The 16,206-nt window shown below is 54.3% G+C and overlaps 6 protein-coding genes across 6 annotated transcripts; 3 read left to right on the top strand and 3 right to left on the bottom strand.

Annotated features, from left to right (window-relative positions):
- On the top strand, positions 1-1,958 carry BZA70DRAFT_297771 (pyridoxal phosphate-dependent transferase). Its single transcript, XM_064914575.1, has 3 exons — positions 1-373; positions 474-574; positions 628-1,958. Exons 1-3 carry the CDS (start codon positions 143-145, stop codon positions 1,808-1,810), a joined length of 1,515 nt encoding a protein of 504 aa, XP_064765596.1. The 5' UTR covers positions 1-142; the 3' UTR covers positions 1,811-1,958.
- Positions 1,959-3,304, bottom strand: BZA70DRAFT_285381 (peptidase family M48-domain-containing protein). The gene is made up of 2 exons (XM_064913728.1): positions 2,153-3,304; positions 1,959-2,097 (listed from the first exon to the last, which is right to left on the bottom strand). The coding sequence occupies exons 1-2, from the start codon at positions 3,161-3,163 to the stop codon at positions 1,984-1,986; spliced, it is 1,125 nt and encodes a 374-aa protein (XP_064765595.1). The 5' UTR covers positions 3,164-3,304; the 3' UTR covers positions 1,959-1,983.
- A 364-nt stretch (positions 3,305-3,668) lies between these two features.
- BZA70DRAFT_313044 (Hamartin protein-domain-containing protein) lies at positions 3,669-7,142 on the top strand. Its single transcript, XM_064915008.1, has 3 exons — positions 3,669-3,944; positions 4,013-5,103; positions 5,156-7,142. Exons 1-3 carry the CDS (start codon positions 3,937-3,939, stop codon positions 7,012-7,014), a joined length of 2,958 nt encoding a protein of 985 aa, XP_064765594.1. The 5' UTR covers positions 3,669-3,936; the 3' UTR covers positions 7,015-7,142.
- A 105-nt stretch (positions 7,143-7,247) lies between these two features.
- BZA70DRAFT_252008 (P-loop containing nucleoside triphosphate hydrolase protein) lies at positions 7,248-10,432 on the top strand. Its single transcript, XM_064910717.1, has 2 exons — positions 7,248-8,107; positions 8,159-10,432. Exons 1-2 carry the CDS (start codon positions 7,284-7,286, stop codon positions 10,335-10,337), a joined length of 3,003 nt encoding a protein of 1,000 aa, XP_064765593.1. The 5' UTR covers positions 7,248-7,283; the 3' UTR covers positions 10,338-10,432.
- Position 10,433: 1 nt separating this feature from the next.
- Positions 10,434-12,391, bottom strand: BZA70DRAFT_285376 (histone acetyltransferase ESA1). The gene has a single exon (XM_064913727.1). It carries the CDS (start codon positions 12,227-12,229, stop codon positions 10,631-10,633), a length of 1,599 nt encoding a protein of 532 aa, XP_064765592.1. The 5' UTR covers positions 12,230-12,391; the 3' UTR covers positions 10,434-10,630.
- A 3-nt stretch (positions 12,392-12,394) lies between these two features.
- On the bottom strand, positions 12,395-16,072 carry BZA70DRAFT_97431 (ubiquitin activating enzyme). Its single transcript, XM_064915582.1, has 4 exons — positions 15,933-16,072; positions 15,635-15,840; positions 15,498-15,583; positions 12,395-15,434 (listed from the first exon to the last, which is right to left on the bottom strand). Exons 2-4 carry the CDS (start codon positions 15,688-15,690, stop codon positions 12,535-12,537), a joined length of 3,042 nt encoding a protein of 1,013 aa, XP_064765591.1. The 5' UTR covers positions 15,691-15,840; positions 15,933-16,072; the 3' UTR covers positions 12,395-12,534.
- Positions 16,073-16,206: the final 134 nt, after the last annotated feature.

The raw sequence follows: 16,206 nt of genomic DNA, 5'->3' as shown, positions 1-16,206 counted from the left end.
ATCGGCTCAGCAACACGCGAAACACAACAACACAACAATAACAGCAAAAGCAATAGCAGTAACAGCATATTGTTGTTATATACACAGACAGAACTGACAATTATCTCATATTCTCAGTCGTCGCGCAATTGCCGTCGTCACCATGTCTCTCCACGACACACTTATCTACATAAACTCGACGGTCGAGTCGATATCCTCACAGTTCACGCGCCTGCCGGGGTCTTCGATCATCCTGCGCTACGTGCGGTCATCGTACCAGAACGACCCTGCGCGGAGTGTGCTTGAGTTCTGCTTGTTTTTGTTTGCGGTGCGGTACTTTTTGGCGTCCAAGTACTCGGTTACGAAGAAGGACTTTGTTAGGCTTACGGATGGGGTATGTGTCTTTTTTATATCAGCTGTGTTGTTGCATGCGATAGCGCAGAATTTAGGAAGTTATTCCTGGAGTATTTGCTGACTTTGTTCTCGTGATGTAGGAAATTGACGAGTTGGTGGATGAATGGACGCCTGAGCCCCTTGTCCCTGCCATGGACGAGGCCTCGCAGACCGACGTCGACAAGATTCCCGTGATTGTTGGGTACGCTCTTTTCTCTATTCTACTGTTTATAGTTCAAATCTAACAGGTTGCAGTGCCACCGGCCCGAAGGTCAAGCTCGCGACCGGCAAATCCGCCATGAACCTCGCGTCCGCCAACATGCTCAACCTGGTCAGCAACGAGCAAATCAAGCAGGACGCCATCAACACCGTGCACGAGTACGGCGTCGGCGTCTGTGGCCCTCCTGGGTTCTATGGATACCAGCGGGTACACATCAACGCGGAGAAAGACATCGCCGCATTCCTCGGCATGCCGGCGGCGATTATCTACGCGCAGGCGTTCAACACGATCTCGTCTGTCATTCCTGCGTTTGCCAAGCGCGGAGATATCATTGTCGCCGACGCAGCGTGTAATATCGCGGTTTGCAAGGGCATCACGATTTCGCGCGCGACCGTGCGGTGGTATGAGCACAATAACATGGAAGACCTCGAGCGCGTGCTCGAGCGGGTTAGTAAGGAGGTCAAGGGCCGGCCGTTGACGCGCCGGTTTGTCGTCTCCGAGGGCTTGTTTGAGAACATTGGCGACATCTGCAATCTGCCCAAGATCCTCGAGTTGAAGGATAAGTACAAGTACCGGCTGATTCTCGAGGAGAGTTTCTCGGTCGGTGTGATTGGCAAGACCGGGCGCGGCGTGGCGGAGTACTACGGCGTGGACGCGACCGAGATTGATATAATCTCGGGCTCGATGGCGAACACGATGGTTGCCGGGGGCGGATTCTGCGTGAGCTCGGAGTACGCGGTCAAGCACCAGCGCATCAACGCGCTTGGGTACGTGTTTTCGGCCGCGTTGCCGGGGTACCTGGCAAAGACTGCGTCGAACGCTGTGGCGATCATGACTACTTCGCCCGAGCTGTTTTCGCAGTTGAATGCGAATGCGCGCGCGTTTAGAGAGATTATCAGCAAGTCGCAGTACGTGTACTCGCCGTCTGACCCGGACAGTCCGCTGATCCATCTGCGCCTGAAATCGGAGATTCTCGAGACGCGCAAGATCGATGACGAAGACCACGTGCTGCAGGACATTGTGGACGAGTGCTTATACAACGGGGTGCTGATTACGCGCAACAAGTACGTGCAGAGCGCGGAGAACTTCCCGATTCTGCCGAGTTTGAAGGTGCAGGTTACGACTGGGTTGAATAAGAAGGAGACGGAGAAGGCGGCGCTGGTTGTCAAGGCTGCGATTTCAAAGGTTGTCGCGAAGATTCCCAAGGCTAAGCACTGAATACTCTGTGCTTTTTTGTGCTGCTTTTTTTTAATTTTTATTTTGTGCTTTGGTTGGGAGATATAACGGAAACAGGTTGCAAGAGCGAAAGATTGGTATATAAATATCCTGTGATGTAGCGCTAGTATGAATCTATTCTATAAGGACTATATACAGTTATATCTACAGGTAGGTCAGAATATAGAGTCAGAGTCTCTGATACCCTGGAAAAAGCTGAGCGAGTCGCGCAATTCGTTCATGTAGGACTGCGTGTTTCTGCACTTTGAGTTTTCACGGATTTCAAGGGCCTGCGCTGTGTTAGTAGGTGGTGATGATGATGAGGAGGAGGAGGAGAGGACTCACTTTTGGCATCCATTGGGTGATTTGGGCTATACGGGTCTGATCAGAAGGATGATCAGACATAAACTCCATTGGCCTCGCAAGACCCAACTTCTCCATCTTTTGCCAGAACGGGATTGCCTGTCGAGGATCGTAGCATGCCTGGCTCATCATCAAGAGTCCGATGTAGTCAGCCTCTGACTCCATCTGTCTGCTTGCGGGAAGATTGAGCGCGAACTGGATGAGCAGCTGGGCGATTGTGGAAGAGCCCGTGATGAGCCATGCGGTGAGGGCGATGACGGAGTAGAACGGTTGCTTGGAGAGTTTCTCGCCGGTGTGTCGGGCGAGCTGGTGCGCGGTTTCGTGGGAGAGCACGGTGGCGAGTTGGTCGTCGTTTGAGACGAGGTTGAGCATGCTTGCAAAGACAAAGACTTTACCTCCAGGAAGGACCATCGCGTTCGGACCGACGCTGGGATCGACAATGACATGGACTTGCCAGTCTACGTCTTCCATGCCCGAGACGGCGATCAAACGCTTCATCACTCTTTTGACGCGGATGACGTCGGGGTGGTTGTCGGGGTATACGCGGCCTCGGTACTCAGCAAGTAAGCTGTGATACTGCGAGTCGCCGAGCATCTGCTCTAGTTTCGGGGTCGTGACGATGAACCGTCTGCGACCGCTGACGGGGGCAGGTTCGACGTTGCTGAGGTAGAAGATGAATGTGCCGCCGCCGAGGACGAGGGCGGCGACCTGCACGCGGCGGTTATACATGAGCATGCCGACGAGCGCGCCGAGGTTACTGACGAATCCTTCATGGCTGGAGAAGGATGAGTGGTGCTGGTTTCCGAAGCGGCGGTAGGTGGCGTAGGTTCGTCGGTTGGCTGTCTGGTGAGCAGAGGATGAAAACGAGAGCGGCCGATCCCGGGAGATCTGCGTGCGTATACTCTGGAAGTAGGAAGGAGAAAAAGAAGGTCTGCTGCAGGACGGTTTGCAGAAGGTGCGGAGTTTCAGTAGATTTGCGGAGAGGCGTTGCATGGCGGTCAATGGTTTTGGGGAGGAGAAGGTGGTGGATTTGTTGTGAAGAGGCTGGATTGGGAGTAGAAACCCTACAAAGTCAGCGATGATTAAAGAGAGCAGACAGCAGAGGAGCAGAGTAGTTTAGGAAGGAATAGGATGTTATTGTTATTGTTATTGTTATTGTTATTATGAATATGAATATGAATATGAATAATAGTAGTTTGATAACTGTAGACTGTTATCTTATCCTTATCACAGTACTATCCTCTCTCCCTACTCTCCAACCGCACCCACACTAAACACCTGCCAACACATCCAATATCCCCGAATCCAAACACGAAAACCGCCAAAGAAGCCGAAACAAAGCCAGCAAACACAATCAGATTTCCCGATCGGGTCTTTTATCGCCAAATATAGTCGGCCATGTCCGCCCCGTGCGGCTCTCATTGTTTATGTCATTGATTATGTCATCAATTGCTCAAAAGAAATTTTGTCTCGTCGGCGGCCACTTCACACTCGCAGAGCAGAGATCGAGGAGACTTCTTGGAATAGTTGGAGCTGCTTTGTTTGTTGAAGAGAGTGTTGTTCTGCTGTATTGTATTCTGTATTGTATTGCTCTTCTCTATCCACTCTTCTCTGCGGTTGAATCATGTCGGTCTAAGTGCTGCTCTACCATCTCAGCCCATCAGCGAGCAGCCTGTTTCAACCTCTTCCCCTCGAAGCAAGCAAGTCTTTGCCGCACTCCTGCTCTCCTCTCTTCCGGCTGTGTATAACCATCACCATCTTCCTGCATGTCCGGGTGAGTCCTCCTCTCCTCTCCACCTCTGCTTCTCTTTCTCTCAATACACCTCCACTAACAGCATCCAGATCGCTGCGCGAGCTCTCAAAAGCCATCTCGGCAGCTTTTGCGAGCAAAAACCTCTCCGCTCTCTGCGTCGACCGCCCTGAGCTGCCCGAGTCGATCTCCGCCGCGCTCACCCAATACTTTTCCAAGCACGAACACGGCGACCCCAACGACGCCCTCAGACTGCACGATGATCTCGCGCTCATCTTCAACACGCGCGTCGCCGAGGCTGATACCGTCGCCGAAGCCATGTTTGTGCAGGTCTTGCAGCAAGTCACGCCCGTGCTTATGGCGAGCAAGGAAAAGACGCAGTATTGGATCCAGCAGATGATGATCCTCGCTCTTGACTCCGACTCCAGATCGCGAGTCATCGTCGAGGACTCGAGACAGTTTCTGTTCAATGTCATGGTCTTTGACGTCTACAACCCCTACGGCGCGGTCTTTCCTGCAGAGTACTACGAAGAACTCTCGACCTCGGTCGCAGACTCTCTCCTGCAAATCTTCCTCGGTATCAAGAAACTTCCTGGTCTTGACGCCGCCGAAGACGACCAAGACAACCGCGAGCGCGCCTTCCAGTGCGTGCAAAACGCCGAGCGCGAGCTTCGAAGATTTGGCAGCCGCCGGCCAAAAGCTCTCTTCACAGTTCTAGACTCCTACTTTATCCAACCCGAACACCGCATCTCCGTCCTCAGCCTACTCTGCAGCTTTCTGCAAGCTCAGCCGCCGTACCTGTTTGAGACTCATGATTCCCAACTGGTCGAGCATCTCTATCAGTGTCTGCTGCATGACAAATCGGCGGTTGCAATGAACCTTGCTTCTACCGCCTTTGTCATGCTGCTGCCGCATATATGCAGCATCATGGGGTCTATCTTGCCAAAGATATTCTCAATCTACGCCAGGCTGCTATACTGGGATGTCTTGTTTAGAAAGAACTACTCGGAAGAGTCGGATGAGGGTGCGTCTTCGAAAGTGGATGAGCAGGTGAATAGCAGCGGCCGGGGTAATATCGCGTACGGCGGAGTGTACTATAACAGCGAACCACAGGACAACAACGTTGGTACGATTTCTCTGGGCGACACTTCAACCTCTACTACAGACGAGTGGAGGGTACTAGGTAAGCACTATCTTAACTATTAATTTCAGATTGTTCATCTAACTCTGTATAGAAGGAGCAGTGGACGACCCAGCCGGAGCAGGCCGGGACTCTTCAGCAGTAAACTACAGCCGTCTGTACACGTTCATCTACGGCACATACCCCATCCACTTCCTCACATTTATCACCAACCCCCGCCGGTATTTCCACATGGTCCAAGCCACGATGAGCAAACACATCGACTTTGACATCGACGACATCTCGCGCCGATCGCAGCACTTATCACGGCGGCATCTGCTGCACCCCAATTTCTTCCGATACACGTTCGAGACCGAACTCACAGACAAAAACCGCTGGGAGGTAGCCGGTACTGCGGAGGATATCGCTGCGTTTTGTATCACTCTGGATACCGGCAACATGGAGATGCCGGAGATTCCCGAGCCGGCGGTGATTTTCCGCGGGTTTCATGATCAGGCTGAGCGGGCGTTCAACCAGTCGTTTGATGGCGGTAAAGAGCTGCAGCAGCCAGTCGAAAATGCTGCTCCTGGTGAGGATGCTGCGGTGGATACGGCAGAGGTGGGATCGTTTAATGATCTCAGTCTTGATGATATCCCGGAAGACAGCTTTCTGTTTGCCGCGGGAGGCGATACGGCAGCCGTGGTGAGCGGACAACGCGCGTCTGCTAAATCCTCAGAGCACGGCTCGGTCGGAGCTGGCGCTGTACCTGAAGGAATCAGCACGTTCAAATCAAACCCCGGCTCGGTCTCGTCGATGAGCGCGTCAGGCGACGTGTCGACGACGGCATCGCAGATGCAGCACAGACGGATAGTTGATATCGAGTCCATCCTCGACAGCCATAAAGACATCAACAGCCGGGCGATTTCGCGGCACGGATCGGAAGACGGATCGGTTAATTTCCCGTCGCCGTTGACGAGAGTGAGCAGTGCCGATCCACCAGCGACTTCGATTTCGCCTGTCGCGAGCCGCGAGGAGACGTCGTCTTTTCTGGCGGCGCAGAGTAGTGCGTTGTCGCCGAAAGCTTCGGCTGCGAGTGATGCGCCTGGCACGCCGTCTGGTACTGTTTCCAACCTGTCACTGCAGATCCGCGACAGTCCGTCTGGATACATGCAGCTTTCGCACAGTATCACCACTGGCTCTGGAGGGTTTGGTGGAGGAGGCATTCCCAGAGTCGGCGGAGAGGGGTCGGAGAATAGCGACGAGGCGAAATTCGTGACTGCGTATTTCCAGAAGCAGCTGCTGACCTTGCGCAACGAGCTTAACTTTGAACGATACCTGAAGCAACTACGTCTGCGAAACCTGCGGCGTCTGAAAGAGCAGTACTCTGAGCTCCAGAGAGACGACGCGAGTATCCAAGGCCTTATCCTCTCCAACAATTCCCTGCATGTCAAGCTGCAGCGACTACAGAACGACGCCAAGAAGCAGCACGCAAACCTGACCAACATCGCGACCGACCGCGCAAAGTACGCGAACCAGCTGCTGCAAAAGAACCGCGATTTGCGCGCGGAACGGGAGATCTGGCGGTCCGAAGAGGAAACGGTGCGGGGCGCGCTCGACGCTTCTAGACGCGAGGTCGAGATGCTCAAGAAGGACTTTTTGGATAAAGAGGCTGAGATCGAGCGGTTGAATCGCAGCTTGGCAAAGGCGACGGCGATGGTTGGCGAAGCTGTCGAGTTGCGGGAGAAGTACTCTGAGCTCCGGGCGCGTTTGTTTGAGAAACACGCGCGGGGCGCGGATCAGGGGACATTGTCGATGGAGAACGAGGAGAAATCGTTTTTGAAGCTGCAGGTTGCAAAGTTGGAGATGCGGGTGAAGGCTTCTGAGCTCGAGAGCGAGAACGCAAAGAAGGGGTATGCTGCTCGGGTCGAGGAGTTGGAAGCTGAGTTGAGGAGGGTGCAAAGTAAAGGAAAGTAAAGTAAAGTAAAAGTCTGGATGGAGTTTTTGTTTGTCTGTAATATATTATTGTGTGTTTTCTTTACAAGTTTATTGTTTATAGTTGAATAATCAGTAGTTTTAATAGGAAATTCTGTGAATATTTACACAAAATTGTCGGTGAATTGAATTTCGCGAATTTTTAGGTTCTGCAGTTGGGAGTTTTCCTTTGATTTTTTTCTTGCTCCCAACTTCCTTCTGAAAAAATATTGTCCTCCTCTCTCTCTTTCATCTGTACATATCCACCCAAAATGTCAGACAGCGAGTCTGAATACGACATCTCGAACGCGATCGCGTCGTTCAACGACGCGGCTGCCGCGGGCGGCGACTCGTCTGACGACGACAGCGTTTTCGACGACGTTCAAATTACGAACCGCAAGAAGAACCTGCCGTTGTCGACTTCATCCTCAGCCACGGGATCGAACAGCGTGGTGCAGACGCAGAAGAAACAAGAGAAACCAAAGCCAAAGAAAATGCCGGCGTTGACGGCCGTTGGATCAGACGAGGACGAGGACGAGGATGACGAGGCTGAGTTTTTTAAAAACTTGCCTGTCGCGGGGGTTAACGGCGGCGTGGGCGCGGACGGCAAGATGAAGAAGTTGAATCCGGGAAAATTCAACGCGCTGGGCCTGTCGCAGCAGCTGGTGCGGAACGTGCATAGAAAGGGATATAACACGCCGACGCCGATTCAGCGGAAGACGATTCCGCTGGTGTTGAACGGGGTCGATGTTGTTGGTATGGCGCGCACAGGATCAGGCAAGACGGCGGCGTTTGTGCTGCCGATGATTGAGAAGCTGAAAGCGCATAGCGCGAAGGTTGGCGCGCGGGCGATTGTCCTCTCGCCGAGTCGAGAATTGGCGCTGCAGACGCTGAAAGTGGTCAAGGAGTTTTCGAGGGGTACGGATTTGAAGTGCATCTTGCTCGTCGGTGGTGATAGTCTTGAGGACCAGTTTGGGTGGATGATGACGAATCCGGATATCATCATCGCGACCCCTGGTAGATTTGCGCATTTGAAGGTCGAGATGGATCTTGATCTGAAGTCTGTCGAGTACATTGTTTTCGACGAAGCTGATCGGTGAGCACCCTAATCATTCTTCAACTCATTACATAGACTAACACTTTACAGTCTCTTCGAACTCGGTTTTTCGATGCAGTTGATGTCAATCCTCGCCAGCTTACCTGCATCCCGCCAAACCCTCCTATTCTCCGCCACGCTCCCGAAATCACTTGTCGAATTTGCCCGCGCCGGTCTGAGCGACCCCGTGCTCGTGCGCCTGGACGCAGACTCCAAGATCTCGGACGAGCTCGAGATGTTTTTTTTCAGCATCAAGTCCTCCGAATCCGACGGCGCGCTGCTGTGGCTTCTTCGCGATGTCATCAAGATGCCTACCGCTGCCGAGATGCCGAAGCGGGATTGGAAGTTCAACAATGGATCTGACAGCGACAAGGAAGATAACGGAGAAGACGAGCACGACAAGAAGAAGAAGAAATTCGATCGCAAAAAGTCGAAGTTCAGCAAACCTCCGTCCGGGAACGAAGCCACCTCTCCACACGCGACGATCGTGTTCGCGCCCACCCGCCATCACGTAGAGTACGTCGCCAACCTACTCCGCGAATTTGGCTACGCGATCTCCTACATCTACGGCTCGCTCGACCAACACGCGCGCCGCGAGCAACTCGCCATGTTCCGCGCGGGCGTCACCTCGATCCTCGTCGTCACCGACGTCGCAGCCCGCGGTATCGACGTGCCTATCCTCGCTAACGTGGTCAATTACTCGTTCCCTGGCTCGCCCAAGGTCTTTGTCCACCGCGTCGGTCGTACCGCTCGCGCAGGAAAACGCGGCCGTGCGTTCTCGCTCGTGAAGGAGACTGAGGTGCCGTACTTGCTTGATCTCGAGCTGTTTTTGGGGAAATCTCTCAAACTGCCTAGTGATCTCGAAACTCTCGCCGCCGAGGAGATTGATTACACGCGGGATATGGTGTGCGGCAGTTTCCCGCGCGACGAACTCGAGCGCAGCTGCGAAGACGTGCAGACTTTGTTGACTAAAGATTACGATCTATCCTCGCTGCGCCAGGTCGCAATCAAAGGTGAAAAGCTGTACTTGAAAACGCGCGGCTCGGCCAGTAGCGAGAGCGTCAGACGCGCAAAAGAGGTGATTGTGCGCGGATGGGACACGCTCGCGCCGATGTTTCGCGAGCACGAGCTTGCGGAGCGGGAGAACATGCTGCAGCGGCTGGCGCGGTTTAGACCTGCGGAGACGATCTTTGAGGTTACGCGAAAGGGGGGTGTGAATGCGGATTCGGCGGCGGATTTGATGAGGAGACGGAGGTTTCAGGTCGCGCCGATTCAAAAGTATGCAAAGGCGCAGGGCACGTTGCGGTGGACTGCTGAGGATGGGGAGGAGAGTCAGAGTCAGAGTCAGGAGATGGAGATGGAGAGTGAGATGGAGCAGGTGATTATTGCGAACGACGAGGATGAGGAGGAAATTGAGCAGTCAGAAGACGCGGAGAAGCTCGCGAGCGCGACTGAAGACGAGATTCTAAACACATTCAAGCTCGCGCCCGAGAAACCTCAGAAGCGCAAACGCGACTCTTCTACTATTAGCAGCAGCAGCAGCAGCAAAAAAACCAAACCAACAACATTCCGCGACGAAGCGCATTACATCTCCCACTACGCTCCCTCCGAGATGGCGCAGGACCGCGGCTACGGCGTCAACACGACAGCCAACAACGCTACCTCTGTGATTTCATTCATGGACAACGCCGCAAGCGCATCGTTCGATCTCGGGAACGACGACCCGACTAGGTCCGGGTCGGGCATTATCGGCAGTAACCGCACGAAACTGACAAAGTGGGATAAGAAAAAACACAAGTACGTGACGAAGCAGGCGGGCGACGACGCCGAGATGGGCGGGAAGAAGGGCAAGATGATTCGCGGCGAGAACGGCGTGCGCCTGCCCGCGACGTATAAATCCGGCAGATTCGAGAGCTGGAAGGCCGCGAATAAGAAGAAAGACGGGGTCCGTGTCGGGCAGTCTGAGAATCCGCGCGACGCGGCAGGCGGGGCTGGCCCGCAGAATAGGAGATACAAGCACAAGGAGGTGAAGGCGCCTAAAGCCGCGGACAAGTTCCGCGACAACTACATGACGCAGAATAAGAAGTTTAAGCAGGCGATGGAGAAGGGCGTTGTTGCGCCGCAGGGGGCGAGGAATGAGTTGAAGTCGGCGATGGATATTCGAAAGGCGAGGAAGTTGAAGGAGAGGAGGAAGGAGAAGAACGCGAGACCTAGTAAGAAGAGGAGGTAGGCGGTGTTTATTCTATGAACTTGATAGATGTCCACGGATAGAGTAGATGTGAGTTCAATACATTAATATAAGCCCAAATACAATGCATCTATAGCAAGTCGAAGGAGAAGAGGAAGGAGAAGAGCGTGAGAGCTAGTAGGAAGAGACTTAATCTACGATAGATGTCTATGAATCATAGATGTGATTTTATACATTAATACAAGCCCAAAAACAATGCACCTATAAACACCATAAACAACAAAAATGAACGTAATTTGCTTTTCATCCCCCAGCTTCCAAGTCAGATAGATAAATCACCAGGCAAATCTGAGTTGCGCGGGCGTAAACACCGGTGGCTTCCACAACAGCTTCTCCGGATCGATCCTGCGTCTTCGTTTTTTCGACATTGCCTCGCGATGCTCGACGACCGAGGTCGTGAGACAGATGATGTGCTGGCCTTTGTAATATCTGAGCATGTTGAGCGTCTGCAGGGTGTGCAGGATATCCTGCGTCGTCATCGACGTGCGCGACGCGATTTCGTCGATCGTGATTTCGCGCGTCTCCGGGAGTGCGTCGACGAGGAGCTCGGTGAGCGTGTCTGACCAGTACGCGCGATACGAGAGCAGGCCGAGGTCGGATAAGGGTTTTTCGGGAGATCCCAGTTTGCCTTCTTTCTTTGAGAGTTCGTAGGAGAAGGCGATGAGAAGACGGCCGTAGCCGTGGCGTTGGTATTGCGGCAAGGTGAGGATGCAGGCGACGTTGTATTGGTCTGCGGATTCTTTTTCCTTGGAGAAGTAGCCGATGAGATGGTGGCCGAGTTCGTCGCGGACGGTCATGCAGTAGAAGAGGAACGGGTCGACGTCGTAGTAGAGTGTTTTATGGTCGAGAAACAGTTTCGATAGCAGACAGAGGTTGCGGCACCAGGTATGCTGTCTGCGCCCGTCGATCTCGAAAAAAGACACGTTCTCGTCCCGGTAGATTTCGTTCCCGGGCGGATGCTGCAACGTGCACTTGACGCGGTGCCGCTGGAACTGCTTGATCGAGCCATAGTACGAGAGACAAAACTCGCAGATATAAAGACACTCTTCCTCCGTCAGCTCGATGGGGTACGGACTGAAATACCACGGCTCAATCTCCTGCTTTCCGATCTGGATCTTCATGAAATTCCGCACGCGCGCGACTTCCTGCAAGTTCTGCGTCATCGAGCCCGACGTCCGCAACTTCTTGATCTCCTCCTCGCGCGAGTAATTCTCAGGCAACTGGCCCTCCGTCGTCGTCTCCGGCGCGGTCTGATCGAGATCCATGAGATCGTGATCATGATCATGATCATGCTCATGCTCATGCTCCTCCGGCTCGTCCGTCGGCGCGGGTGTCGTCTCTACCGATGGCGCAGCAGACGAATCCACATTCTCCTTACCCGACGCGCGCGCTTTCGCCCGCTGCGCTTTCGACGGCGGTCTCGCGCGCTTGTTATTCTTGCGTTCGCGCACGAGCGGCGAGTCCTTTGACGCGTGGCCCGGTGGTTTTTTCGGCTTCTCGGGCTTCGGCCACTCCACCGGCTTCGACAGATCGAGGCGGTCGGCAGGGACCCATTCGTCGAGTCGCTTGTTGAAGTCCCGGTAGTGCAGGTAGAACGTGAGCAGGCCCTTGCGGGGCATGATGCTCAGCAGCTCAGCCTGCCGCAGCTCGCCGTCTTTGTGCACCCAGACCATGCATCCTGTGCGTAGCTGGGCGAGGGTCGCGATTGAAGTCGGCGGCGGGGACGCCGACGCAGATGCCGACGGAGCGGTCGAGGAAGGAGGGGGAAGGGAGGAGGAGTTGTTTGCTGCTTCAGGTTGTTGTTGAGCCTGCGCAGGAGGAGGAGGAGGAGGAGGTGGTGGTGGTTGCTGCGGCAACGACGGCACAGAGGCCATTTGCGAGTCTTTTTGTCTGCTCTGCTCGTCTCTTTTTTGTCAACTAGTTCAGATACAGAGCTGCCGATGCTCTGCTGTGTGAATCCTCGACAATTCCGCCCTGAATTGCTGCAAAATAGCTGCTGCAGACACTCGAGACTCTGTGCTTCTGCTGCAGTGCAAGTGGCAAAACCGATCACCAACGTTTTCGTCTCCTTTTGTGCCGCGAGTTGTGACATTTATGCAGTTACGTAATCGATTATCAACATATCTCAGTTAAAGAACAATACTACTGCTATACTCTTGCTACTGCTATACTACTACGCCTACTTCAGTCTCAGCAGCAAATACGGCACATCAACGTCCTCGCCCTCCAAATCCTCCGCACACAACACAAACAGCAACGTCTTCGTGCCCTCCGGCACCGGCTTCGACGTCACGTCCTCAATCAGCTTCGTCAACTTCAGCGGCAGCTTCTGCGCGCGCTTCTTTGGCGGCGCAAACGACGCGTACAGCATGCTCACGCCGTGCGAGACCATCGTGATCGTCAGCCCTTCCTCCTTCTCAAAGTAGTCCAGCAGCTCCTGCAGCGTCATGTCCCGGTCGATCTCGAACCGGTCCCAGATCCCGTCGACGACCTTGTCGTTGTACTTGATCTTTGGCGGCGTGATCGGCTCCGAGAACCCAAAGAACGGCAGCGCGAGGTTGACGAACCCGTTCTTGTACGCCTCGATCTTGTTCTTGCCGTCGGCTACCTTGTACAGCTCCAGGTTCACAAGGCCGGTCACCAACCCCGTAGTCGTCGCGATCGCAGGGATAATCCGCCCCGCAATCAGCTTCGTCTTCAACCGATCCGCCGGCTCGATCGCGTAGTTCATCGCGCGCAAGTTCGACGCCGCAGTGATAAAGTCGATATGGTAGTTTGTATCATCGTCCTTCTCAAACTCAACCGGCACCAACCGGTACCCCGCCAGCGACGACGGCGTCGGCAGACTCTCCGCCAAGTGCTTCAGCTCGTCGTCCTCAAAGTTCCCGCTCGACCCTTCCACCGGCTCGTTCTCCTCAACCTGGATCTTCACATTCGACTTTGGCGAAAACTCTGGCACAATCACATTCTCAAGCACCTTCTTAAACACCTCCGGATCAGAACTGCCCTTAAGCCCGTAGTTGAACGCATGCAGATTCGCGCCCGCAATTATAAACTCCAAATGCGTCGGATTCTCAACGTCAAACGACAACGGCGTAGGCGGCCGCTTGGGGCCAGACCAAAACAACGTCCCCGAAGACGTCACCTCGTCCTTGGGGAAATTGTACAGCAACTGCTCGATCTCGTTGTGGTACTTCTTCTCAAACTCGAGCCGCGCCCACGCAATGCACTCGTCAAACGTAAGCGGCTTCTCCGTCACCAGATACGCCTGCAGACTCTCCAAGATCCCCTTTTTGTCTCCGCTCATCTTCAGCGTCGACTCAACGTAATCCGGCTGCGACAGATACTGGTTGACGTTCTCCGCCGGAAGCACAAAGTAGTCCTGGAACAAACTCTTCGCCCACGCGATCGTGTGCTCTATCCGGTTAGGGAAACTGCGCAGCGTGCACAGCGGAATCCCCGTCTCGGGCGGATCCTGCGACGACGAGTAACTCTCCGTCAACATCGGGTACACAACCTGCGTGTTTCCCTTCGTCCCCAGCGTTCCGCTCTCCAGCAACGACTTTTTGAAAAACACGCACCGTCTATCGACGTACTGTCGTGCCTCCACATTATCAAGCGCGTTCGTCACCGCGTCCAAGCTCATCCAGAAATCGTCATCAAACACATTCTCCGTGTCCTGCCCGACCTTGTCCTGCTTCGCATCAATATGCCCCGCCATATCCGGGTTCATCGCCTCCACCGCCTTCGCCGCAACATCACTCTTTTGCTTACCCACGTCCGCCGGCCGGAACAAAAACTGTCGGTTCAAGTTCGACTTTTCGATAGTGTCGTTGTCCGTCACCGTGATCTTGCCCTCCGGCCCGGACCCGAGTCCCATCAACGCCCAGTTCTTGAGCATCTCGCATCCGATCGCTCCCGAGCCCACCAAAAACTCCTTCATGTTCCGGATCTTGTCGTGGAACTCCTTGCCCAGCACCGCGATCTGGTTATCATACCGCGACCCAACCGGCGCCGTGTTCTCCGCAGTCCGCGCATAGTTCTCCGGCAACGACTCGAGCGAGTCAAAGTAAAAGTACTGGCGGATAGGCGAAAACTTGCCCGACGTAGCCTTCAGCACCTCCTGCGCAACAATTCCGCCCATCGTCGCCACCATCGGCGGCAAATCTCCGCGCGCCTCGTACGCAAGCTCCTTGATCAGCTTCTCGTCCAACTCGGCCCCGTCCAGCACGCCCGGCATCTGCGCCGCAAGCGTGCGCGCGATATGCACAACCTCGTTCGCGTCGGCTTCGTCCATCGGCTTCGGAAGCTGGCCCTCGTGCTTGTTTGCAAACCCTTGCAACGCCTGGAACCCAATGTGCAACTGCGGCGGCCGCTCGAGCTTTGCAAAGTCAGAGTACAAGTACTCGGGCTTCTGCAGCTGCGTCATCAGCGACTCCATACTGATCTGGAACGGAACCTTCACCTGCTGGTACAGACCGCCTCGGACGTACGTGCCCAGTCCCGCAACAGATCCGATGTTAAACGCATATGGATCAATGACCGTCACCTTGCGCGGCTCGGCGTCGTTCAGACCGGGCATGCCGTCAATCTCTCTGAACGTCACATAGTCGCCGTCCTCAAGCCCGTGCCGGGTGTCCTCGAGCACAGTCACGTTCCCGGACTCGTCGACGTCCGAGACAATGCCGGTCGCGGGCTCGTTGCCGTTGGCGTCGATGATGGTGAAGTCGGTGCCAAAGTCGTTGAACGCCATGGCGAACAGGCCGCGGACGTCGGCGACAATGAAGGCGATGTTGTGCTTGTGCGTGATCTCGTTGATCTGCACCTGCGTCTCGATCGAGGTCTCTGTCAGTACAACGCACTGGTACTGTGTGATCGCGGCCTCGTCGAGCGGGCCGTCGTGCACGCCGATCTTGACGTACCGGTTCAACTCGGCCAGACGAGGAGCGGTCGCGGCGGCACGCGGCGTGCCGATGTCGGATTCGGCGAGAAAGAACTGCGACGAGAGATCCTCGAGCTTGGTCGGTGCGGGATCATAAAGAGTCAGACTCTTGACACCCGCCAGAGCGACGTTTTTAGCTGGAGGGGGGGGGAGGATTAGCATTGTTGCAGAAGTCGATCTTCAACCATCTAATCACTTACCGATCTCGACTCCAAGGCCCTTGAGTCCGACGAGCAGAACGTTCGAGTTGTTCATTCTCTTCATTGCCTCTGCGCCCAGGACGTATCTGAATCTGTTAGTTGTCTGTGAGGTAGATGCACAAGCAGATCAGACTTACAGCTGACGCGAGTAAAGACTCTCGTCGATCTCGGTGTTTTCCTCGTCGACCTGCATCTTGCTAGAGTCCTAGAAGAATGTCAGCATGTGCTCTTCTCTATTTAAACGACACTGATCTTACCGCCATTGATTCTGATATTCTAGTGTGATTGATGTTGGAAGCGATAGTAACCACAGCGTCGATCGAACGTAATGCAACCAGGCAGCCTGAATTCAGATATCAGCACTCAATTCAATTCAGGACACACAATCCTCTTATACACCGCAATTCCTCACAAACAGATCCAAAGTGCGCTTACAAATAGAACGAATGACGATGTTGATGAGAAATCAATCCTGGCTGACAATCAGAGAAGCCCAAGGAAGCCTGCGCCCTGACCCTGATCCGAAGTCACGTGGGGTTTGGCACATGCCAGCCAACAGCCATCTGATATAGACACCAGATATAGACAACATCAGAGATATAGACAATTACAATAACAATGAGCTTGTATATGAGACGCACGATCGCGTGCGTGTCTGGGATCACGCGCTGCTCGGCGCGCTGCTCGGCAATCACCGCTGCTTCCGGAT

Source organism: Myxozyma melibiosi (assembly GCF_037950935.1).
Source record: "Myxozyma melibiosi strain Phaff 52-87 chromosome Unknown BZA70scaffold_16, whole genome shotgun sequence".
Lineage (NCBI taxonomy): Eukaryota > Fungi > Ascomycota > Lipomycetes > Lipomycetales > Lipomycetaceae > Myxozyma > Myxozyma melibiosi.
Note: the sequence above shows the minus strand (reverse complement) of the source record. Positions and strands in the feature narration are given on the sequence as shown.